Source organism: Littorina saxatilis, linkage group LG3 (genome assembly GCF_037325665.1).
Source record: "Littorina saxatilis isolate snail1 linkage group LG3, US_GU_Lsax_2.0, whole genome shotgun sequence".
NCBI lineage: Eukaryota > Metazoa > Mollusca > Gastropoda > Littorinimorpha > Littorinidae > Littorina > Littorina saxatilis.
In genome coordinates, this window is record NC_090247.1 from 1,208,617 (window position 1) to 1,235,174 (window position 26,558).

The 26,558-nt window shown below is 40.9% G+C and overlaps 1 protein-coding gene across 4 annotated transcripts in view; it reads right to left on the reverse strand.

Moving 5' to 3' along the window:
- Positions 1 to 2,264: 2,264 nt before the first annotated feature.
- The window catches only part of LOC138961364 (cyclic AMP-responsive element-binding protein 3-like protein 2), a 57,154-nt gene continuing 32,860 nt past the window's right edge, over positions 2,265 to 26,558 (reverse strand). For 2 of the 4 annotated variants that reach the window (XM_070332977.1, XM_070332974.1), the window contains exons 3-9: positions 25,474 to 25,791; positions 24,421 to 24,662; positions 21,717 to 21,860; positions 21,061 to 21,119; positions 19,265 to 19,424; positions 15,895 to 16,087; positions 2,265 to 5,544 (exon numbers count right to left, since the gene is read on the reverse strand). In XM_070332977.1, the coding sequence (XP_070189078.1) occupies positions 5,177 to 5,544; positions 15,895 to 16,087; positions 19,265 to 19,424; positions 21,061 to 21,119; positions 21,717 to 21,860; positions 24,421 to 24,662; positions 25,474 to 25,791 (1,484 nt within the window). In that variant the 3' untranslated portion in view covers positions 2,265 to 5,176. The remainder of the gene's footprint in view (positions 5,545 to 15,894; positions 16,088 to 19,264; positions 19,425 to 21,060; positions 21,120 to 21,716; positions 21,861 to 24,420; positions 24,663 to 25,473; positions 25,792 to 26,558) is intronic. The other 2 variants (XM_070332975.1, XM_070332976.1) reach the window with 2 other exon arrangements.

The window sequence follows — 26,558 nt, forward strand, 5'->3', positions numbered from 1 at the left end:
AGTATTCTGATAGTCATTCTGATGTTAATTGTATCTGTTGCGTGGGAAGTTCCCTTATCCTGGACTCACAGAGCAATTCCAGATGTTGGGTTGTAAACTTCCCACTCCTTGCTGACAGCTGACTGCTCTCAAAGCAAGAAGCAGGCTCTGGCACTATGACCCCTTTTTACCACCAGAGCAGGCCCCTCCTAGCCGGTGTAGCTATAACCACAGGGTGTTATCAGGCACTTGTTGCACTGTGGTGGGTGGAGGGGTGAGAGTTTATCCCATTTCACCAAAGCCACAAGCCTGTGCTGGTGAAACATAGGCTTGTGGCTGGGCACTGCCACGCTGTAACCCATGCCTTCAGTTCAAAATCAAAACAGCGTGCTTCTGTGTGTGTGGTTGTGACTTTGAAAGGCAGAGGGTGAAAGCTTAGCGCATAAACCAAATATCCTCTATAACTCAGATGTTATGTCATATTTTTGACTCAGAAAAATACCATTGTAATAGTTATACTACGCTCTATCAGAAAATATAAAATTTGAAAAATCAAATATTTTGAGATATTTGTGAATGTGTCTGTGTGTGTGAAGGTATTTGTGAATGTGTGTGTGAAGGTGTTTGTGTGTGTGAAGGTGTTTGTGTGTGTGTGAAGATGTTTGTGTGTGTGTAGGTGTTTGTGAATGTGTCTGTGAAGGTGTTTGTGTGTGTGAAGGTGTTTGTGTGTGTGAAGGTGTTTGTGAATGTGTCTGTGTGTGTGAAGGTGTTTATGTGTGTGAAGGTGTTTGTGTGTTTGTGAAGGTGTTGAATATGTGCGCGATATAAATTACATAAAAAAAATTAAAAAATTTAAAAATCCCTGTGCTTAGAACTGTACCCACGGAATACGCGCGATATAAGCCTCATATTGATTGATTGAGGTGATCATTTGCACGGTAAGTAAGGACTACAGTGGTACCTTTAAATCAAGTAGTCATTTGAACATTCACTTATGGTTTGTATTGACCATTGTCAGTCACGCCACATCATGACATGCCTCTCATCCAAACAACACCCAAACATCACCACAACACAACAAGTTTACTGTTAATATATAATTTTTATTGATATTTTTCTTTATGTACAATTAAAAGGCTTTCCCCATTCAAAAAGTGGGAACGCCGAAAGACTGCAAAAACAATTTGCAGCTCAGTCAGTCTCAACAACATTCATCATAACAACCATAGATAGGGTATCATGAATCTTCAATTAATTATATTTGGCCCAGAATCTCCCACAACCAAGTAGGAATCAAAACAGAAACGGGGGTACAAGAAACAATGAACCGGACAACCAAAAAAAAAACGTTATTGCTTCTAGTCGTCACCTCCCTCTATGTCTCTCTTGTGGCAGCTACAGTCCACCTTGTGCCATCATCATGGGGGTCAAAACTGTGAATCAATAATATTAACGAGTATGTACATCATCTTCACAGTGACTAGATCTGTCTCGCGGAGAGTTGAAATTAAAACCTTATTCATCCCCTCCTACCTTGCCCCTCCCCCTCCCCCCCCCCCCCCCCCCCTCTTTCCTAAACATTAGTCACCCCCCCCCCCCCCCCCCCCCCCCACCCTCTTTCCTAAACATTAGTCCCCCCCCCCCCCCCCCCCAACCTCTTTCCTAAACATTAGTCACCCCGCCCCCCCACCCTCTTTCCTAAACATTAGTCACCCCCCCACCCTCTTTCCTAAACATTAGTCACCTATGCAAAAATGTTCTATTATATCCAAGACTGAAGACACACTTAGAATTAGTTTTAGTTTTTGCTGAGTTAAGATGGACGACTAATTAATTATGTGTTTGTCCACGCTATGTAATATTCTATTTCCAGCACTCGGGGTTTCATAATGCAAGTTCAAGCAACATGAAAATTAATCTGTGCCCTTTTTTCAAGGATATTATGTTACAGCAAAGTCCTGTGCACACATGACGATGTTATTTCAAAGTTGGCCTTTTTTCCCTCTTTTTCGAGTTTCAAAAACGCATGGAATTTTGCACCTACAGCGGAACCTGAAATGAAAGGACACCCTTGGTACAAGGACACCCTTGGTACCAGCTAAACGTGTCCCTACAATGCAGGTGGCCTGTCATGACAGGTATATTTTGGTAGAGATAATGCAAAGGGACCCCAGAATGTGTCCTTTTAATAGAGGTGTGCTCTTGTCAGAGGGGCCCCACATACCACTGGCCGGCAAATCAACAAGCTATATACTTGCACACTTTTTTCTGTTCTTTTTTGGGGCTTTTTATCCAAGAGGTTAATGATTGATGTTTGAGTGAACACATATCCTTGGCATCAGTAAATTCATCCATTAGTCTTCGTGAAAATCTGATCACATTTTTTCTTTTCCTTTTCAACATGATTTTTACCATTGCTACGCAAAGAATAATAAATAGAGAGAAATACACAATAGAAACAAAACGTTTTCCTCTAATGAGGCGTTTGGAGACAGATGTCACGGTGGACATATTACAATCAGTACAGAAGTGCTCCCAGCTACATACAACTTATTCCATGCATGTACAGTTGCAACAAGTAATGAAGTATGCCACGGCAACTTGATTCAAATAAAATTCAAGTGCCAATTTGGGGGGGGGGGAGGTAATCCGCCGTGAGATGGGCCCTAAAGTTAGCCAACGTTACCTGAGGCAGCGCAAGTACTAAAAGTGGACGACCCGAGGAAAGAATAAACAATGAGGGGAAATTCTTTCTTTATTTGGTGTTAAACGTCGTTTTCAACCACGAAGGTTATATCGCGACGGGGAAAGGGGGAAGATGGGATAGAGCCACTTGTCAATTGTTTCTTGTTCACAAAAGCACTAATCAAAAATTTGCTCCAGGGGCTTGCAAACGTAGTACAATATATTACCTTACTGGGAGAATGCAAGTTTCCAGTACAAAGGACTTAACATTTCTTACATACTGCTCGACTAAAATCTTTACAAAAATTGACTATATTCTATACAAGAAACACTTAACAAGGGTAAAAGGAGAAACAGAATCCGTTAGTCGCCTCTTACGACATGCTGGGGAGCATCGGGTAAATTCTTTCTCGTCCCAACCAATATGGGACTCCCCCTAACCCGCCGGGGGGGGGGGGGGGTGGGGGGGGGGGGGGGGGGTATGAGGGGAAATAACCCGGTCTGGGTTTTTATAAGCTGTGGAAGAGTTGTGCCCCTTAGAAACACTGAGCCAATCATCGTCCTGATTCAGGAGAGGCAAGCAACATTGTGTGTCACAGTGTAAATTGAGCTCTGCAGCCTTTAAAAATCCCGACAGTTATTTCGCACATCATCTATTAAGACAAAGTGGCTCTGTGTGAGTGCAGTACTACGTGCATGCCGTTCTGTACATCAACAAATTAAGGTGTTAATAAATGCTTTAATTTTGCATCACAAGTTAAAGAACAAACATGAAAGCATCCGTGCAGTAGATCACCAAAATATAATTTGACTCCAGTTCCCGAGGAACTGGAATTGTCACAGCAGATAAAGATGAAACCCCAAGAAAACCCAAGTACACCACGTCCAAAACGGAGGGCAAAAAGCATGCAGCAATGTGACAACATTGCTTGTACTGGGAAACAATTTTACTTCAAGATTTTCATTACATCACAGGAAATTGAACAAGTTGAACTTTATAAAAAAATAAAAATAAAAAATAAAAATGGAAGAAAAAGTAGACCTAACTTAAAAGTATCCACAGAAATAAATCAAGAGAAGCATTTCAATCCCATAATTTTGGTCAAAAATTTAAAAAAAAGCTTCAAAATACTCGCCCAGTTCAAGACAATGTCTGCCATTTGACATGCAGGTAAAATTCTACTCCTTGCGAAGTAGTAGTATACACAGGATTAAAAACAATGCAAAGCAAGAAAAACATTCTTAAAATGGACGCAATTCAAATCTGTCACGTTGGGTTGACAAATGGGTATAATACAGCATGCCATGAAATGCTTGACGGCAAAATGCAACAGACATCAAGTCCCTGCACAAATAGTCAATGATGCGCCAATCTGTTTGTTCTTCACTGTGAATACGAGCGACAACTAAAATGAAATTGTAAGCTTCATGGATTTATTTTACAATTATATGATGGTGTGAGACGTGATGTGATGATAAAAAGACACGGCTGTGATGATAATAAGATCTGTGATAGTGTATACGCATGTTTTCTTCAAACGAGACTAATAATGAATCAGCACGACACATAAAACTGGGACGAAAAATGCTAATGTCTGAAATGAAAAACGTGAAGGCGAATGATCATGCGTGTGATATGAATGATGAATCAACAATTTGGTCCTCAGTTTAACACTCCCAGAGTGAAACCTGCCGTTACAGGCTTGAGAAAACCATAAGAACTTCCTTTGCTTCTGACGATTCTAAAATAGACATCGTCAACCCACCACCTCACACACAGATTGCAACCAATTTTCTCATCCTTGACGACACTAGAAACTGCAGCCAAAAGGGACTGTATAGTGCTCGCAAAACATTTCTGGTATACTCGTCCTTTGGGACATTCCTCAAGAAAACAATCGTGTCCGTTGTGATAGATCCTCAGAGGAACAGAAGCTGAAAATAAAAGCTGGAGGAATCTGTCTTTTTTCTCTGTGTGACGGAAGGTCGGGACAGACAGTGCTTCCACAGGACAAGGAGTTAGCCATCTACCAAGACAAGGAGTTAGCCATCTACCAAGACAAGGAGTTAGCCATCTACCAAGACAAGGAGTTAGCCATCTACCAAGACAAGGAGTTGGCCATCTACCAAGACAAGGAGTTAGCCATCTACCAAGACAAGGAGTTAGCCATCTACCAAGAACCTCAGCTCTGCTGCAAAACAAGGGTTCCATGAAGAAAAGCTGCTATCAAGAGACGAATACACTCTCTTTGCCGAAAGAACTGAAACAGTTAGCAAAAAGTACAGCGAATGAAAAATGATTGTACCGTCTGGAAGCCATTTCCACTGGACTAAGACAAATCCATGTCCACAGTATACACTCAACAGCCCAAAACACAAAATAACGAAACAGGCTACATGACTTGGAGAACATTTGCTATAGAGGCAGGTTCAGATGGTTTTTTTTCTCTCCTTGTCTGATAGAAGCACAGCAAAATCCTGGACTATCCCTCGACTTCTGTCCAACGATCGCTCAAGCAGTTTCCAGATCTGCTGTGAAGTTTCCCAGGTTGCCGAGCGTGGGGGCCACAGCGATATCGGGGTGCATCATGGCCTGGTAATCATCGATGCTCTCCGTGGCGTTTTTCTCCGAGCCGACAGCCACAGTAACGACGGCCATGCTCTGCTGAGTCGCCTCCTCCACAGCGACCTTGCTGACCACCGGCAGGACATCACTCACACCTGGGTCCGCTGGTCCCGCGTTTTCCGCTTGAGGTTCCAATCCTGGCTCCATGTCGGTGGGACAGGACTGGTCTGTGTCGCGTGGAACCAGCGGCCTGTAGTCGTCACACCAGTCGTCCTGCTCCTCTTTGGACACTGCCATCAGCACACGTGATTTCCCTGCACATACACCAGCAAGGTTTCATGAGTACTAAATTCAACAATGCCTTAACTGCTCTGGAGGTAATCGTCCTTTGAATTGACCTGTATGACAATGACAATTCTTATTTTTTGAGGGTTACAAGGCTAAGTGTTATTCATTGATATGTGTGGGATTGCATGTTAAATAATGTTAAGTTGTCGTAGTATTTTGATTGTACAGCGCTTTGAGCAGGGTTAAACCCTGGATACATGCGCTGTATAAGTATTTTGATTGTACAGCGCTTTGAGCAGGGTTAAACCCTGGATACATGCGCTGTATAAGTATTTTGATTGTACAGCGCTTTGAGCAGGGTTAAACCCTGGATACATGCGCTGTATAAGTATTTTGATTGTACAGCGCTTTGAGCAGGGTTAAACCCTGGATACATGCGCTGTATAAATATTATGCATTATTATTCTTTCTTTCTTTATTTGGTATTTAACGTCGTTTTCAACCACAAAGGTTATATCGCGACGGGGAATGGGGGGGGAGATGGGATAGAGCCACTTGTTAATTGTTTCTTGTTCACAAAAGCACTAATCAAAAATTTGCTCCAGGGGCTTGCAACGTAGTACAATATATTACCTTACTGGGAGAATGCAAGTTTCCAGTACAAAGGACTTAACATTTCTTACATACTGCTTGACAAAAATCTTTACAAACATTGACTATATTCTATACAAGAAACAATTAACAAGGGTAAAAGGAGAAACAGAATCCCTTAGTCGCCTCTTACGACATGCTGGGGAGCATCGGGTAAATTCTTCCCCCTAACCCGCGGGGGCTTGCATTATTATTATTATTATAAGCATAGAAAATGCTTCATTGCATGTCACCTCGCCGTAATGTGAGCTTGGGAACGACAGTTACGGTACACATGCACTTTTGTGCATCCGTGTGAACTCGTGGTACCTCTATACTATCGGGGATCCATTAAGGTTTCCGAGACTGAGTTTTATTTCTATTGAATTGGTCTCGCGGAATAGCCGATTCTAAAGTTTGCATAGGTGGAGCGATTGGTTTTTTTTTGGTGCGGGCCTCTGGAGTAAATTTTGTGATTGGTGTTTTTGTGAACAAGAAACAATTGACAGGTGGCTTTATTCCATCTCCTTTTTTCCCTCCGCCGCGATGTAAAGTTGAATAGTTGAAGGTGACGTTAGGCACTAATTAAAGAAAGTGGGGCTGCCTGACACCCCTCGAGTTGAATGGGTTAATCTTGTGACACCGGCGCACAGGATGTGAACGTTAAAACTGTGCTTTTGCTTGGAATCTTTGAGGGAAAAAGACGTGAATTTGGTGCGGCGTGTTTTTAATGCCGTTGTGTTGTGACATGTCTGTCACGGCCGGAAATCTTTCCGGAATGTGAGGATTCTTTTGCTGGTAGGTTAAAACAATTTTCTTTCTGTAAATGGGTAGGCGGTGAAAAGAATAGTATGCTGCTTGGGGGGAGGATTTATTTGAATGTTCAAGTAGATTGTTTTGTGAGTTGGAATGGTGGGGAAGATTTTTATGTGTGAATGCTTTAGAAGACCGTTGTTTGAGAGAACGGTATATGTATTGTAGGCATGTTATTTGGTAGGAATGATGTGTTTTGTTGTTTAACGAGTTAGCTTGTGGTAGTTGAAATTGTTGATTTGTTTACGTATGCTTACGGCGTGCATTCTGTGGTTTGCAGGATGTCGGAGCGTGCGACGGGGTTCGGGTTTTAGTTATGTTTTTTCTGGTCTAGTTAGATTCAGGTCTTTTCTTTCTAGAGGGGTTCTGGTTTAGTTAGGTCTTTTGGGTTTAGTTAGGTCTTTTCGGGTTTTAGTTAGGTCTGGGTTTAGTTAGGTCTTTTTCTTTTTTTAGTGGGTCGTAGATTTGTTTTTATAGACTAGGTTTTGTTAGTGAAGAGTAGTTAGATTTAGTGGAGAGATTTTGGTCAGATTTTGTTAGAGTTTTTGTAGATTTGGTTTTTTTTAAAGAATTGTTTTTTAAGTTGTTTTTTTAGATTTCGCTTGTTTTAAATTAGAGTCTCATTGTGGGTTTTTTTGATTAAAGTTGAGAGTGAGGATTTAGAGTAGAGTGTAGTTTGGGGAAAGGATTTGGTGTGTTTTAAAGGGTATTTTTAAGGGAAGAATGCAGTTTTAGGAAGAAGAGTGAGAATATTGGTTTTTTTTTGAAGTTGTTTAGTCCTATACAGTGAAAGTTGTATTTGAAGATAAACCCCCGTTATCCCACATTTTCCCCATTTCATCGTATGGAATAAAAGAACCTGGGTAATATAACTTGTGTCGTCTGCTTTAGTGTTTGAGTTCAGTACGAAAGAGGAAAGTAGATTGGCACACGGTTACATTTGGCGCTGCGGAGCAAGGGTGGGTAGGGGGTGTTACAGTTACGGTTAGGGCTAGGCTAGGATTAGTGTAGGTTAGGGGACCCCGTCGCACAGGGAGAGGATGGCAGGCATGCAGTCCGGACGCGGGCTGGTGTGGAGGAGACAGGCGTGTGAGAAGTTGGAGGGAGTCCGGGCGTGACGTCGACGGATGCGGCTTTGTTGTCAACATTGCCGTTTAGTTTGTTAATCCGTGGAAGAAAGGATTACAGTGATTAACATTTCTTTTTATTCTGTTAATCCACAGAAGAAGGACTTCAACGATTAACATTTCTTCGGACGTTTGTGAAAGACTGTTTGCACACCGTGCAAAGAGACAGAGTTGGGGAGTGGACCAGCCCCGGAAGAGTGTGGTTGATTATGTTGATTTGATATTATGACTGACATGTGTAGTTGTATGTTTGATTACGCTACATGGATGTGATGTGATTACTAACACTTGTGGTTGTATGTATGGGTGTTAGTGTGGTTTTTGTTGCAAGCCGTGTGCTTGGGGCGTGAGTATTGCGCTGTTGATTTGTTTCAAGGATCGAAACATGGTGAACAACATAATGTTGAAATACCGTCATATCATACATATTGGAAGGGAAAAGGATGGTGAAGGAAGGAAGGATTGTGAAGGAAGGAAGGAGAGTGAAGGAAGGAAGGAAGGATTGTGAAGGAAGGAAGGAAGGATTGTGAAGGAAGGAAGGAGAGTGATGGTGAAGAAGAGAAGGATATATATCATAGTAAACTTCATATACTGTAGACAGGGTGCCTGGGACGCATTCAACTTGTATCAGTTTACCACAAGGACGCCCAGAGGTGGTGGTATTTGACGGGTTATATGTTGTCTCTAGCCGATTGTCTACGCACACATACTTTAATTTGTTTGAGTATGGCGTCTCCAGCCTCGTACGCCTCAGGAGCAAAGTATGCTACCTGTAAGGGATTAGATGACCTTTTTCTTCCTTTTTGCTCTCTGCTGTCGTTTGGTTTGTCTTTACTGTTTTCTCCGCTCTCACTTTTACTGTCTCCTCTGCTCTCGCTTTCTATTTTCTTGGTGGTATTTTTTAGAATTTGAGTTCTGGTGCTTATTGATGTCTTTGTTTGAAGACGGTGTGTATACTGGTTTTGTTTATTAGAATTAATATTAGTGGATTTTTTAAATAGATTCTGAAGGATTGTATGGTTGCCTATGAATACTCCTGTTGAATGGTTTAATTGTGATGAGTGACATTAGGTTATTGCTGATTTTTGACTAAAGGTTTGATATTCTGGGTGAGTTTTAAGGACTTCCAGTTTTTTCATTGCCTTGGCAAGTGGTCATTTTGTTAGTTGATTAGAAGATTGTGTTGCCAAGTACAGTTGGGATACAAAGAGGGGACATGCATTGATAAATCGTAAAGGTTGTCAGTATTTTGTTCTGATGTATGCTCAAGAGAGATCAGATGCTTTGATAAATCGTAAAGATTGTCAACATTTTGTTCTGATGTATGCTCAAGAGAGATAAAATATTTGATAAGTCGTAAAGATTATCATTATTGGTTATCTGGCAAGTGGTGAACATAATTCTTTGTAAAGTGAACCATGGAACTGCCTCTGTTAAAGATGAGTTGTGATTTTTTTGTCAACTTGTGTGAGTTGGATGTCGACAGGAGATATGATTATTGGCACGGGAAGGATTATGTGAAATGTGTATTTCAGAACATTTAATTTTGGAGAAATATTGTATTAGTCAGTTGATGGTTGTTTTTGTGTGAAAGTTTTTGAAATGATTTGAGGATGGAGAATATTATGTTCTTGGGAGGTTAAATATTTTTTTGAATTTTTCTGATTCTGGCATGTCGCCAGGAGACGACAGTCTAAGTTGGGGAGGATGTGAGCTTGGGAACGACAGTTACGGTACACATGCACTCTGGTGCATCCGTGTGAACTCGTGGTACCTCTATACTATCGGGGATTCATTAAGGTTTCCGAGACTGAGTTTCATTTCTATTGAATTGGTCTCGCGGAATAGCCGATTCTAAAATTTGCATAGGTAAAACGATCGCTTTTTTAGTACAAGCCTCTGGAGTAAATTTTGTGATTAATGTTTTTGTGAACAAGAAACAATTGACAGGTGGCTTTGTTCCATCTCCCTTTTTCCCTCCGCCGCGATGTAAAGTTGAATAGTTGAAGGTGACGTTAGGCACTAACTAAAGAAAGTGGGGCTGCCTGACACCCCTCGAGTTGAATGGGTTAATCTTGTGACACCGGTGCACAGGATGTGAACGCTAAAACTGTGCTTTTGGCTTGGAATCTTTGAGGGAAAAAGACGTGTATTTGGTGCGGCGTGTTTTCAATGCCGTTGTGACATGTCTGTCACGGCCGGAAATCTTTCCGGAATGTGAGGATTCTTTTGCTGGTAGGTTAAAACAATTTTCTTTCTGTAAATGGGTAGGCGGTGAAAAGAATAGTATGTTGCTTGGGGGGAGGATATATTTGAATGTTCAAGTAGATTGTTTTGTGAGTTGAGATGGTGGGGAAGATTTTTGAGTGTGAATGTTTTAGAAGACCGTCGTTTGAGAACACGGTATTGTAGGCATGTTATTTGGTAGGAATGATGTGTTTTGTTGTTTAATGAGTTCGTTTGTGGTAGTTGAAATTGTTGATTTGTTTACGTATGCTTACGGCGTGCATTCTGTGGTTTGCAGGATGTCGGAGCGTGCGACGGGGTTCGGGGTTTAGTTAGGTCTGTTCTGGTTTAGTTATGTCTTTCTGGTCTAGTTAGATTCAGGTCTTTTCTTTCTAGAGGGGTTCTGGTTTAGTTAGGTCTTTTGGGTTTAGTTAGATCTGTTTTGGTTTAGTTAGGTCTGGGTTTAGTTAGGTCTTTTCTTTTTTAGTGGGGCGTAGATTTGTTTTTATAGACTAGGTTTTGTTAGTGAAGAGTAGTTAGATTTAGTGGAGAGATTTTGGTCAGATTTTGTTAGAGTTTTTGTAGATTTGGTTTTTTTAAAGAATTGTTTTTTAGGTTGTTTTTTTAGATTTCGTTTGTTTTAAATTAGAGTCTCATTGTGGTTTTTTTGATTAAAGTTGAGAGTGAGGATTTAGAGTAGAGTGTAGTTTGGGGAAAGGATTTGGTGTGTTTTAAAGGGTATTTTTAGGGAAAGAATGTAGTTTTAGAATGAAGAGTGAGAATATTGTTTTTTTTTAAAGTTGTTTAGTCCTATACAGTGAAAGTTGTATTTGAAGATAAACCCCCGTTATCCCACATTTTCCCCATTTCATCGTATGGAATAAAAGAACCTGGGTAATATAACTTGTGTCGTCTGCTTTAGTGTTTGAGTTCAGTACGAAAGAGGAAAGTAGATGGGCACACGGTTACATTTGGCGCTGCGGAGCAAGGGTGGGTAGGGGGTGTTACAGTTACTGTTAGGGCTAGGCTAGGAATAGAGTAGGTTAGGGGACCCCGTCGCACAGGGAGAGGATGGCAGGCATGCAGTCCGGACGCGGGCTGGTGTCGAGGAGACAGGCGTGTGAGAAGTTGGAGGGAGTCCGGGCGTGACGTCGACGGATGCGGCTTTGTTGTCAACATTGCCGTTTAGTTTGTTAATCCGTGGAAGAAAGGATTACAGTGATTAACATTTCTTTTTATTCTGTTAATCCACAGAAGAAGGACTTCAACGATTAACATTTCTTCGGACGTTTGTGAAAGACTGTTTGCACACCGTGCAAAGAGACAGAGTTGGGGAGTGGACCAGCCCCGGAAGAGTGTGGTTGATTATGTTGATTTGATATTATGACTGACATGTGTAGTTGTATGTTTGATTACGCTACATGGATGTGATGTGATTACTAACACTTGTGGTTGTATGTATGGGTGTTAGTGTGGTTTTTGTTGCAAGCCGTGTGCTTGGGGCGTGAGTATTGCGCTGTTGATTTGTTTCAAGGATCGAAACATGGTGAACAACATAATGTTGAAATACCGTCATATCATACATATTGGAAGGGAAAAGGATGGTGAAGGAAGGAAGGATTGTGAAGGAAGGAAGGAGAGTGAAGGAAGGAAGGAAGGATTGTGAAGGAAGGAAGGAAGGATTGTGAAGGAAGGAAGGAGAGTGATGGTGAAGAAGAGAAGGATATATATCATAGTAAACTTCATATACTGTAGACAGGGTGCCTGGGACGCATTCAACTTGTATCAGTTTACCACAAGGACGCCCAGAGGTGGTGGTATTTGACGGGTTATATGTTGTCTCTAGCCGATTGTCTACGCACACATACTTTAATTTGTTTGAGTATGGCGTCTCCAGCCTCGTACGCCTCAGGAGCAAAGTATGCTACCTGTAAGGGATTAGATGACCTTTTTCTTCCTTTTTGCTCTCTGCTGTCGTTTGGTTTGTCTTTACTGTTTTCTCCGCTCTCACTTTTACTGTCTCCTCTGCTCTCGCTTTCTATTTTCTTGGTGGTATTTTTTAGAATTTGAGTTCTGGTGCTTATTGATGTCTTTGTTTGAAGACGGTGTGTATACTGGTTTTGTTGATTAGAATTAATATTAGTGGATTTTTTAAATAGATTCTGAAGGATTGTATGGTTGCCTATGAATACTCCTGTTGAATGGTTTAATTGTGATGAGTGACATTAGGTTATTGCTGATTTTTGACTAAAGGTTTGATATTCTGGGTGAGTTTTAAGGACTTCCAGTTTTTTCATTGCCTTGGCAAGTGGTCATTTTGTTAGTTGATTAGAAGATTGTGTTGCCAAGTACAGTTGGGATACAAAGAGGGGACATGCATTGATAAATCGTAAAGGTTGTCAGTATTTTGTTCTGATGTATGCTCAAGAGAGATCAGATGCTTTGATAAATCGTAAAGATTGTCAACATTTTGTTCTGATGTATGCTCAAGAGAGATAAAATATTTGATAAGTCGTAAAGATTATCATTATTGGTTATCTGGCAAGTGGTGAACATAATTCTTTGTAAAGTGAACCATGGAACTGCCTCTGTTAAAGATGAGTTGTGATTTTTTTGTCAACTTGTGTGAGTTGGATGTCGACAGGAGATAGGATTATTGGCACTGGAAGGATTATGTGAAATGTGTATTTCAGAACATTTAATTTTAGAGAAATATTGTATTAGTCAGTTGATGATTGTTTTTGTGTGAAAGTTTTTGAAATGATTTGAGGATGGAGAATATTATGTTCTTGGGAGGTTAAATATTTTTTTGAATTTTTCTGATTCTGGCATGTCGCCAGGAGACGACAGTCTAAGTTGGGGAGGATGTGAGCTTGGGAACGACAGTTACGGTACACATGCACTCTGGTGCATCCGTGTGAACTCGTGGTACCTCTATACTATCGGGGATTCATTAAGGTTTCCGAGACTGAGTTTCATTTCTATTGAATTGGTCTCGCGGAATAGCCGATTCTAAAATTTGCATAGGTAAAACGATCGCTTTTTTAGTACCAGCCTCTGGAGTAAATTTTGTGATTAATGTTTTTGTGAACAAGAAACAATTGACAGGTGGCTTTATTCCATCTCCTTTTTCCCTCCGCCGCGATGTAAAGTTGAATAGTTGAAGGTGACGTTAGGCACTAACTAAAGAAAGTGGGGCTGCCTGACACCCCTCGAGTTGAATGGGTTAATCTTGTGACACCGGCGCACAGGATGTGAACGTTAAAACTGTGCTTTTGCTTGGAATCTTTGAGGGAAAAAGACGTGAATTTGGTGCGGCGTGTTTTTAATGCCGTTGTGTTGTGACATGTCTGTCACGGCCGGAAATCTTTCCGGAATGTGAGGATTCTTTTGCTGGTAGGTTAAAACAATTTTCTTTCTGTAAATGGGTAGGCGGTGAAAAGAATAGTATGCTGCTTGGGGGGAGGATTTATTTGAATGTTCAAGTAGATTGTTTTGTGAGTTGGAATGGTGGGGAAGATTTTTATGTGTGAATGCTTTAGAAGACCGTTGTTTGAGAGAACGGTATATGTATTGTAGGCATGTTATTTGGTAGGAATGATGTGTTTTGTTGTTTAACGAGTTAGCTTGTGGTAGTTGAAATTGTTGATTTGTTTACGTATGCTTACGGCGTGCATTCTGTGGTTTGCAGGATGTCGGAGCGTGCGACGGGGTTCGGGTTTTAGTTATGTTTTTTCTGGTCTAGTTAGATTCAGGTCTTTCTTTCTAGAGGGGTTCTTTTTAGTTAGGTCTGTTCTGGTTTAGTTAGGTCTTTTTCTTTTTTTAGTGGGGCGTAGATTTGTTTTTATAGACTAGGTTTTGTTAGTGAAGAGTAGTTAGATTTAGTGGAAAGATTTTGGTCAGATTTTGTTAGAGTTTTTTTAGATTTGGTTTTTTTTAAAGAATTGTTTTTTAGGTTGTTTTTTTAGATTTCGTTTGTTTTAAATTAGAGTCTCATTGTGGGTTTTTTTTGGATTACAGTTGAGAGTGAAGAGTTAGAGTAGAGTGTAGTTTGGGGAAAGGATTTGGTGTGTTTTAAAGGGTATTTTTAAGGGAAGAATGCAGTTTTAGGAAGAAGAGTGAGAATATTGGTTTTTTTTTAAGTTGTTTAGTCCTATACAGTGAAAGTTGTATTTGAAGATAAACCCCCGTTATCCCACATTTTCCCCATTTCATCGTATGGAATAAAAGAACCTGGGTAATATAACTTGTGTTGTCTGCTTTAGTGTTTGAGTTCAGTACGAAAGAGGAAAGTAGTTTGGCACACGGTTACAGTAAAGAAGGACTAATCTACTTTTACTACAACTACTAAAAACAGGTTTTATAAATACATTATTACGGTATGCTCTCATACAGCACCTTTGTCGATAGTACAATCAGCGAATTTGCAATAATTGTATTGGTTGCAAAATTTCCCCAAAGTTGCAAAATCTGTCCAGTATATGGGTAATTCTGTACCATGATAAAAAGCCCAAAAAACTTTCATGTGCTAACTTTCTTACATATTGGTATGCAGAACGTATGATGCTGGCATAGGTATATATCAACATTTATTTTTGTTTAAAAACCAGTACTGTGCCTGGAAATGTGCAGAGCTGACAGCAAATAAAAGTATATGCTTTAGAAAAACAAAGAAAAACACAATAAAACCTCATGCATGCCCTTAATATACATTACACAGCTGTCAGTTATCACAATCACCACTCAATACTTTTCAAATTGAGAGTGCTAAAATCTGAGAATTTAAGCAGCTTTCTACTCAGTACCCACGGAAGGTGATCTACACATAGCGATTTACACCAAGTGACAGCTGTGAATGTACCAACAGAAGAAAATATTAACACCCGCATCAAACCAAAAGCAGACCTCTCCTTTCTGGACATTATTATTACTTACTTTTGTTTACTTTTAGAAAATCTTCACCACTGTCAACTCTGAATACATACACATCAATGACATACATTCCTATATTGATCTCCTTCACTATCTTCACCACTGTCAACTCTGAATACATACACATCAATGACATACATTCCTATATTGATCTCCTTCACTATCATTAACATTACAAGTTCCAGCAAGACTCATGGTATCATGCTAAAGTGACAGTGTCACAAGTTAACTGTTAAAAAAGCCTGCTCTAGAACTTTATTGACCAAATGCATAGACCTCAAATTGATAGCAGTTCACTTCTTTACAATAGTCATCACACAGTTAGTCATCACACAGTTAGTCATCACACAGTTAGTCATCACTGGTTTAGAATACAATTTCCTTTCAATCAGAAGAATCCTAGAAAGTTGAAAATGAAAATCTCTTGTTCATTTCAATACTTGTTGATGTAGGTGTCAAGAGATTGATTCAACATAACTCTCACTTACTCTTGTTGCTCATGTCAGCTTTATTTAAAGCGTTAAAATACATCCCTTTGTTCCTTTGATAAACGCTACGTCCACAAAAGTGAGGTCTCTCTGCACAGTAACCAAAAATCACAACCCACAAACTCATCTCCCCCCAAAAGCGTCACTCCTCGACACTTACAGTTGGGCGTGGTGTAATCTTCCGCAGTGTCATCGGCCCGAGTGGGGCCTGGGCCCATGTTGGGCTGAGCCCGTAGCGGGCCGGGCTGCTGGAAGGCGAGAGAGGCGGGTTGCACGGCGCGGTAGCCCACGTTGAGAGAGGACGGGCCCCCACCAGAACCACCCAGGAACACCGCGAAGCACAACACTAGGACCTGCAGCACGTTGGGGAGCACGTTATAATCCAGGCTGGATTTGAGGGCTCATTTATCTATTTTTGTTTGTTTTGGTCTGATCTCTCCCCTTTTCCCTCTTTTTTGTCGTCACAGTTAAGCTCATGAGTTCATTTGTTTATCATTATTTATTGTTGTTGTTTTTGAAGCAACCAGTTTGGCAAGCAATGGCCAAGCAGCAACTAAGACTGTCATGTCTAGTCTACATGATCTCCACCAATCCCTAGCTAAGTTGCTGATGGCTTTGGCAGTGTCTGTGTAACTTTTTATTTGTCTGATTTGTAAAAAAATTGATTTAGAGAAGCATGTTTTTTTTTTTTACGAATGACCGTATTGAGCCAATGTTGTTTGCAGTTTCAGCATATAAAACTGTTCTGGTTGCAGTCCGTCTCAAAATGTAACAACTAAGTTCCTCTTTCGATTGACTGATCAAAAAGAGAAAACGGAGAAAAAAGACTGATGCAATGTTAAAAAAAATAAGAAAAGAAGCTAACTGTGGAATCTATTAGACAGAAAAAGTCAGATGGAGAGAGAAAGATAGGGTGGGGGGGGGGGAAGAGGGGGAGAGGGGGGGAAAAAGGCAAAGAAGACAGAAGGGAAATTGAATTATCAGATAATTAACGATGCTGAAAAGGGATAGAATGAAATGGAAAATAACCCCCCGCAAAAATTAAGAAGAAGGAGCAAAATATATATATCCAAAGCAAGTGGAGAGGGAATGAAAAACCTGAGTATTTTCATATTTCTTCTTTACTATTCATGATTTTACATAGATAATGGTTGGTGAAAAAAACCCACCAGCTTAGATTATTAAAACAATCTGTACTTTTTCTGGTAATGATTCACTGTTTATTTTTCCAGATTTGTTTTCCAACTAGCTGCAGTTCCCATGCTGTTCTTCAAAGTAAAATCCACTTTTCCACAAGCATGTTGAAAGAAGGAAAGAAAACCATAAATATATCCCAAACTACGTTTGAAAAGAAGAAAAGATACAAAGACCACCAGGCCAAAACAATAACCACTCTAGCTATCAAACCATGATAGTAACACTCAACACTAACCCCTCTAGCTATCAAACCATGATAGTAACACTCAACACAATTAATAAAGAATGTTACTCATTTATACAAATTATCACTATTTTGTTCTGCTACTGCAAAGAGAAACAAGTCGCGTAAGGCGAAAATACAACATTTAGTCAAGCTCAGTCGAACTCACAGAATGAAACTGAACGCATTGCATTTTTTCCGCAAGACCGCACACTCGTAGCATCGTCTGTCCACCGCTCGTGGCAAAGGCAGTGAAATTAACAATCCAGAAAAGCGCGGTAGCGGTTGTGCTGAGGAGGATAGCACGTTATTCTATATCTCTATTCTTTTTAACTCTCTGAACGTGTTTTTAATCCAAACATATCATATTTATATGTTTTTGGAATCAGGAACGGACAAGGAATAAGATGAAATTGTTTTTAAATCGATTTCGGAAATTTAATTTTAATCATGATTTTTATATTTTTAATTTTCAGAGCTTGTTTTAATTCCGAATATAACATATTTATATGTTTTTGGAATCAGAAAATGATGAAGAATACAATAAACGTAATTTTGGATCGGTTTATAAAAAAATCTTTTTAATTACAATTTTCAGATTTTTAATGACCAAAGTCATTAATTAATTTTTAAGCCACCAAGCTGAAATGCAATACCAAAGTCCGGCCTTCGTCGAAGATTGCTTGGCCAAAATTTCAATCAATTTTATTGAAAAATGAGGGTGTGGCAGTGCCGCCTCAACTTTTACAAAATGCCGGATATGACGTCATCAAAGACATTTATCGAAAAACTGAAAAAAACGTCTGGGGATATCATACCCAGGAACTCTCATGAAAAATTTCATAAAGATCGGTCCAGTAGTTTACTCTAATGTAAAAAAAAGGTAGTGATAATGCTTCTTCCTAAACTTACAGAGAACCAGAAAAATGATAAGACAGCACCAAAAGAATGTTCAGCTTCCTCTTTCTCATAACAAAAAGCGGCTGAGATCAGTATCACAAATAAGAATACCACCGTGCGGGATACCAAGGCCAAGACAATCTGTTAAGTCAATTTAACCCTAACTCTCATGAGCTGTCTCTGGGGTTTTTCATTCCACATAATTATATTACTCATACATTTAATATAAATACACCTTCCTGCAACAACCACCTCAAAGATACATCTTCCCACATTAAAAACCCGCTGAGATCAGTATCACAAATAAGAATATGGGGGCGGGGATATAGCTCAGTTGGTAGCGCGCTGGATTTGTATTCAGTTGGCCGCTGTCAGCGTGAGTTCGATCCCAGGTTCGGCGGAAATTTATTTCACAGAGTCAACTTTGTGTGCAGACTCTCTTCGGTGTCCGAACCTCCCCCCGTGTACACTACATTGGGTGTGCACGTTAAAGATCCCACGATTGACAAAAGGGTCTTTCCTGGCAAAATTGCTTAGGCACAGTTAATAATTGTCTACCTATACCCGTGTGACTTGGAATAATAGGCCGTGTGCACCCCCTCCACCCCTTGCAACCCGCTGCCAGCAGAGAACGCTGCAGCTAGCTAGTCACGTGGTGCAGGCTATTTTTAGCCGTGTATGAACCACGGCTTTCGTGTTGTTCTCTGCTGAAAACGACACGCGCTGTTTCGTTCAACATTTCAGGTTTCCTAGCTCTTGTAATTTCTTATTCTCGGTATGAAACTATCGTTGGGTTATCAATACACAGAAAGAAAACACTTGGACACGATTAATGTAGCTGTAGATTGCACAGTTGTGTTTTAAAGAGGGCAACAATTTATGATGCTTGAAAGCAACACGCGGGCTCAAGCCTCAAGTGGCAGGGCTACGGAGATGCGTTCAAGCATCATACGGAGCCAAAGGGTTAAAAGGGGGGTTCCACTGTATGCCCCAACAGTTATAGAACCAGACATAAAAAGAGAGGGCATCACACGGAGCCAAAGGGTTAAAAGGAGGGTTCTACTGTATCCCCCAACAGTTATAGAACCAGACATAAAAAGAGAGGGCATCACACGGAGCCAAAGGGTTAAAAGGGAGGTTCCACTGTATCCCCCAACAGTTAGAACCAGACATAAAAAGAGAGAGCATAAAATGCCAAGTGAGTACTGACCATAAGTACGGTGCCGGTCTGTGTGGCGGAGGCGGATCGTGGAACCTTGGCGATGGCTGCCTGCAGTTTGGCTAGCTGCCCCATCAGTGTTCGGTTGTTGTTCTCCAGCGAATCCACCTTCTTCTTCAGGTCTGAGTTCTCATGGTTGAACGCCTCCACTCTGAGTGACACAAGAGCAATTATTAACTCATTGTTACTGTTTTTATCATGGAAATATTTCCTGTGTAGCCAAAAGGCTGCCATTTAACGGCAGTTGCCTTGAAGAGACATTAACTGTGCAATCGATTTTAAATCATATATGATTCAATGAATAAGAAAAGACTTGTGTCAAAGATCAAAGTGTTACTGTTGTATTGTATACATTTGACCTATGTCAACATTGGTACCTACATTCAGCTCCATCTTTCACTTCATTCAGTTCCATCTTTCACTTCATTCAGCTCCATCTTTCATTTCATTCAGCTCCATCTTTCACTTCATTCAGCTCCATCTTTCACTTCATTCAGCTCCATCTTTCACTTCATTCAGCTCCATCTTTCACTTCATTCAGCTCCATCTTTCACTTCATTCAGCTCCATCTTTCATTTCATTCAGCTCTATCTTTCACTTCATTCAGCTCCATCTTTCATTTCATTCAGCTCTATCTTTCACTTCATTCAGCTCCATCTTTCATTTCATTCAGCTCCATCTTTCATTTCATTCAGCTCCATCTTTCATTTCATTCAGCTCCATCTTTCACTTCATTCAGCTCCATCTTTCATTTCATTCAGCTCCATCTTTCACTTCATTCAGCTCCATCTTTCATTTCATTCAGCTCTATCTTTCACTTCATTCAGCTCCATCTTTCACTTCATTCAGCTCCATCTTTCATTTCATTCAGCTCCATCTTTCATTTCATTCAGCTCTATCTTTCACTTCATTCAGCTCCATCTTTCACTTCATTCAGCTCCATCTTTCATTTCATTCAGCTCCATCTTTCACTTCATTCAGCTCCATCTTTCACTTCATTCAGCTCCATCTTTCACTTCATTCAGCTCCATCTTTCATTTCATTCAGCTCCATCTTTCACTTCATTCAGCTCCATCTTTCACTTCATTCAGCTCCATCTTTCATTTCATTCAGCTCCATCTTTCACTTCATTCAGCTCCATCTTTCACTTCATTCAGCTCCATCTTTCACTTCATTCAGCTCCATCTTTCACTTCATTCAGCTCCATCTTTCACTTCATTCAGCTCCATCTTTCATTTCATTCAGCTCCATCTTTCACTTCATTCAGCTCCATCTTTCACTTCATTCAGCTCCATCTTTCATTTCATTCAGCTCCATCTTTCACTTCATTCAGCTCCATCTTTCACTTCATTCAGCTCCATCTTTCACTTCATTCAGCTCCATCTTTCACTTCATTCAGCTCCATCTTTCACTTCATTCAGCTCCATCTTTCATTTCATTCAGCTCCATCTTTCACTTCATTCAGCTCCATCTTTCACTTCATTCAGCTCCATCTTTCACTTCATTCAGCTCCATCTTTCACTTCATTCAGCTCCATCTTTCACTTCATTCAGCTCCATCTTTCATTTCATTCAGCTCCATCTTTCATTTCATTCAGCTCCATCTTTCATTTCATTCAGCTCCATCTTTCACTTCATTCAGCTCTATCTTTCACTTCATTCAGCTCCATCTTTCATTTCATTCAGCTCCATCTTTCATTTCATTCAGCAGCTCCATCTTTCATTTCATTCAGCTCCATCTTTCACTCACAGCAAAACAAGTAGATAGCATTTTAATAAGCCCCGTACCTTTTTTCCAGTGCTTCTAAGTATTCCTTCTTTTTCCTTCGACTTTCTTGTGCTGATATCTGCAAGACAAAAATCAGATTTATAAGCATGAAATCAAGACTTCAGCTTCTTTGTAAGGTCACTAGAAATATACAGGAGAAGTAGAAATGGTGTTAACATTTCCATGGTGCTTACTTGTCTATAAGTAAATTCAACAAGTTCACTTTATCAAGAACATAATTTTCACATTAAAATCACCATTCAAACAGCTCAACTTACTTTTTGGTTTAAACACAACGTTGGCACTTTCATTCCCGTTCACAACAAAGAATTTAGAAATCAACTATTTTGGTGACACTTTCCTATTTGCAGCACAATTCCAAATACATGCAAAAAAGCCAACGTACCACTCACTTAAGTGTACAAGGCATTAAGCATTCACTTATCCCCCGAAAGCGGCTTATGGCTGCCTAAATAGTACGGTAAAAATGGTCATCACAATCTTGAGACCAAGTGTTACTGTCTGGCATCTGCCTCAAGAGTCCAAGAAAAATGTCCCTCTTTCTTTTTGCTGCGATGCCCGCAGAATCCCTCGGTACGGTGGTGCTCTCCGACACCTCATACGTAGGCTGATTGTGGGAGTTTCAGCCCACAAACAAAGAAGGAGGAGCACTCACTTTGTTTTTAATTTTCCTGCGCACTTTCTTCAGATTCTTCTCCTCCTGCTTTGTAAGGGGCAGCTTGGCGGGGATGGGGTAGCCCTCCGAGATTAGCGTTCTCTTCTCCTCCTCCGACAGAAGCAACACACCCGACTGGGGCATCTGTAGAAACACCATACAGGTACACAATAACTCACAACGGATGCAGCAAGCACTAAACACTGAGGCATGTGTTACAATAAGATGCAGCAAGAACTAAACACTGAGGCATGTGTTACAATAAGATGCAGCAAGAACTAAACACTGAGACATGTGTTACAATAAGATGCAGATGCATGGTAAATGAAGAGTGAAGAAATCAAAATGTTTGGTCAAAATAATAACACTGTTTCAGGTACATAATCAATATACAGTACTCAAATCTGCTTCAGTTGCTAAAAATATAACACACACACACAAACAAGCAAACAAAATATAAGTGTCAGCGTTCCAAACAATAAATTCCATATGTACATTTTAATACAGCTGTATCTGCTGTGTCAGGTGACAAACTGTGTGACAAAGCTTTTTTGACTAACCAAGGGAAAGAACTTAGGGACACCTCCACAAAAGTTGCAAAAGTAAGCAGTTTCATGAAACAGGATGTGATTTTCTCCCTTTGTGTGATGTCAACGCTTTACAGATTTCATTTTTGCTAACTCAGGTCCCTACCATGTTTCAATACGTATTCCATATTACCGATGAATAAAACTTTTTCACTTAAGCATACCTAATAATAGGGGCATGCAATAAAACATAAACCTCAAGAAGGATAACTAATCTTCATGAGCATCTCAAAAGAAATAAAAACAATCTACAGCATGAAATAAACTAAGAAAACAAAGGAAAAAGTGCATATAGATAAACACATATAGATAAACACATATAGATAAACACATATAGATAAACACATATAGATAAACACATATAGATAAACACATATAGATAAACACATATTAACGGAACATTCAAACAATCATGAAAATAATAAAGCAAAGAAAACAACCCACAACACCTCCACGCCAAACTGAGCTGCCCCCCCTCACAACACCTCCACGCCAAACTGAACTGCCCAACCTCACAACACCTCCACGCCAAACTGAACTGCCCAACCTCACAACACCTCCACGCCAAACTGAACTGCCCCCCCTCACAACACCTCCACGCCAAACTGAACTGCCCCCCCTCACAACACCTCCACGCCAAACTGAACTGCCCCCCCTCACAACACCTCCACGCCAAACTGAACTGCCCCCCCTCACAACACCTCCACGCCAAACTGAACTGCCCCCCCTCACAACACCTCCACGCCAAACTGAACTGCCCCCCCTCACAACACCTCCACGCCAAACTGAGCTGCCCCCCCTCACAACACCTCCACGCCAAACTGAACTGCCCCCCCTCACAACACCTCCACGCCAAACTGAACTGCCCCCCCTCACAACACCTCCACGCCAAACTGAGCTGCCCCCCCTCACAACACCTCCACGCCAAACTGAGCTGCCCAACCTCACAACACCTCCACGCCAAACTGAGCTGCCCAACCTCATGAGCAATGCACCATTTAAACCTTATCTCTGCATGCAAGAACTTTTTTTTACATTTGAAAAGAAAGTACGAATTTTTGTTAGTTTGTTTGTTTGGTTGTTTGTTTGCTTGTTAGGGGGGAGGGGGAGGGGGTGTGTGTGTACATGATAAGAGTGTTGCATGTGTACCGTTACCACCTTTGATGAGAGTGCTTGTACGTGTTTCAGTTTCTTTTGCTTGTGCATGTATTGTTTGTGTTTTCTTTTTCTGCTTGTTTGTTTCTGCATTGAATAACTAGACAAATAACTAAACATTTATCTTGTTTTCATTTCCAGGAGAGACAAGCAAGAGACTGAGTGAAGACAGTGAGAGGATAGTGGTGGTCATGTGGGCTTGTGTGGCCAATATGTACTGCGTCTAGTTTGATGTGCGTTGGTTTGCATCATTTTCAGCAGGTTTGTTGGTGATTCGATTACTAACATGCGGATTGATGGATGTAGAATAGGGCAACTTAATGTCAGAATGCATGACTTTTTGAGTGAATAGATTTTCAGAAGTTGAAGTTTATAGAAAGGGGGAAAAAACCCAAATATGTGGTCTTGTATGCTATGCACACTTTGGCTTTTAGTTTTAACTTGAGTTTTACAGAAAAATGAAACAAATGGAATAAAGACCATAAATAAGCACCATCAGTTGTCAGACTCTCTGTTGAACTATTGAAAGCTGTCTTTACAATAGAAAAATCAAATTGTGCCTGATATTTTTTTGGAAAGCGATCAGCCATAATGCACCACTTTCATGTTTGTCTGTTGTTTTTTCAAGGAAAGTAATCCGTATGCAACTTTTTTTTCATACTTTTCATACATCCTAAAACATACTTACTAAATCCACACAATAAATGTTAGCCTTACATTCAAATTCCACTTGTTCTTCTTCTATAATTTCCTCAATATTGATCAGTAACTTGTGACAGCGTTACAAATATGTCCCACATGTATTCATTAGATTGATAGCTGATTTGTACCTACTAATAGATTCATAGCAGATTTCACCAGAGAGCCCAACAACGGAGTCAGAAAAATGAAAAAGCCATGAAAAGAAAGCGAAAGACCCGCAGTGCCCCCACGGTTTGACCTCTTGTCGGAAGAGGACTTACAGGGCCGAGAAACAATGGCTGCTGTGCCAGAGTCTGAGCAGCACAGGTGCTGGTTAGGGGGCTATTGGCGTGGTGGTGGTAGTGGTGCTGGTGTTGGAGATGGTGATATTGGTAGACACGCACCGGTGACTGGCGCTGGGGACTGTTGGGGGCGGAGCGTTGCGGTGACTGGCTGCCGTCGCTGTCGCTGCCGGCGCTGCTCGGGGGAGTGGGGGGCATGTGGAGCACGGCGTCCACGTTCACTGCAAGGGAGGGCAAGAAACAGTCTTAAGTGGAGTTGAGTTAAGTTGAGTCGAGTCGAGTCGAGTTAAGTCGAGTCGAGTTAAGTTGAGTCGAGTTAAGTTGAGTCGAGTCGAGTTAAGTCGAGTCGAGTTAAGTTGAGTTGAGTTGAGTAAAGTTGAGTTCAGGTAAGTTGAGTTCAAAAAATTCTTCTTCTTCTTTTGCGTTCCCAGAGTTCATGAGTTCAAGAAATGAAATGGCAAATTTATACAAAGCATGACTGCTCTTCATTTCATAATGTCTAACCATGTGTTCTGCTGTCTGAAAAAGCCTACTGGAAATTCTGTTGGTTTCTTTCTGGTTGACTTCAAGACATTCTTCTTCTTCTTCTTCTTCTGCTTTCCCAGAGTTCCCAGAGTTCAGAAAATGAAATGGCAAATTAAGGAAGCATGACTGCTTTTCTGTACATTATGTCTAACCATGTGTTCTGCTGTCTGAAACAGCCTTTTGGAAATTTAAGCTTACGGTACACTATCTTGTTTATCATTCTTTTATGGTTTTTTTTACTGCAAATAACAGATTTTTTTTACTTTATACAGTATCGGCTAATCTAGTTTGTCCGTCTGCCCACCCCAATTCTGCCCCTGCTTCCCTCACTCAATTCCCTCCCTCCCTCCCTAACAACCAACCAACCAACCAACCAACCAACCAACCAACCAACCAACCAACCAACCAACCAACCACCACCACCACCACCTCCACCACACCCACCCAACCCCCCCCCCCCCCCCCCCTCCCTCCCTCCCACATTTTTTTGCAATCTCAGTGGCTCACCTATCTGTTCTTGTAACCCTTCGTAGTCCATGGGCTCTGTCTTGATTTGAACGGTGGCTGCCGGGAACATTGTTTGTGCGCTGTGACTGTGTGCCTGTGATGTGGATGATGTTGTGGTTGCCAGGATGATGGTAGCCGGCCGGGTCAAGGTCGTTGCCGTGTCGCTGCAGGTCATGGCTACCAGGAGAGGGTCAGGGTCAGAGGATTCTGCCTTGACGAACTGGGGCTGTGATGCTGTGGCTGCTGCATGGATGAGTTGGTTTTTCTGGGTCAGGTCAAGAGCGTTGCCATTGTGACTGAAGATGGCTGTGTCTGTTTCTGCCCAACAGAAAAAAGAGAACATTCTGTGAAAAAGGTTAGCTAGAACTTTGAACTCTGTATGTCAGTGGCTAGTGTGTGCTGCGTGAAAGAGATGGGCGTTATCTGGGTGAGGTCAAGGGCGTTGCCATGGGGACTAAAGACGACCATGTCTGTATCTGGGCAACAGAAATGAACATACTTTCCAACTCCAAGTAAATGTGTTCCATCTTGGTCTGTCTGTAGCAGTGTCCTAAGAGGGGAGGAGGATTGTGCAATATGAAATAACCTATATCAAACAACTTGTAACCAACAAACATTATGAGGCATACTCAATTCAATATATGTCTTTCAACACAGAAATTTCCCCAAAATAACAAGAGATGGGGAATAAAATAACAACCGCCAGAGCACACACTCAGTTACGTACACCCATGCCAAGCAATAGATACCTCCTGCTGCCATCATATTCATCAAGATACAAGTTCAATGCAACCAGCACGAAAGCTATATATTGCGACAAACGTTCACAGCAAAAGTGCGTTCATAGCATGAAGGAATTAGAATACAGAAAATGGCGCTTTCCTGCTTGGCACAAGCGCTACTGTCATTTCCAGTGATCAACAGTGAGCCTCGCTACAGACATCATTAATAACTGCTGTCATTTCCAGTGATCAACAGTCAGCCTCGCTACAGACATCATTAATAACTGCTGTCATTTCCAGTGATCAACAGTCAGCCTCGCTACAGACATCATTAATAACTGCTGTCATTTCCAGTGATCAACA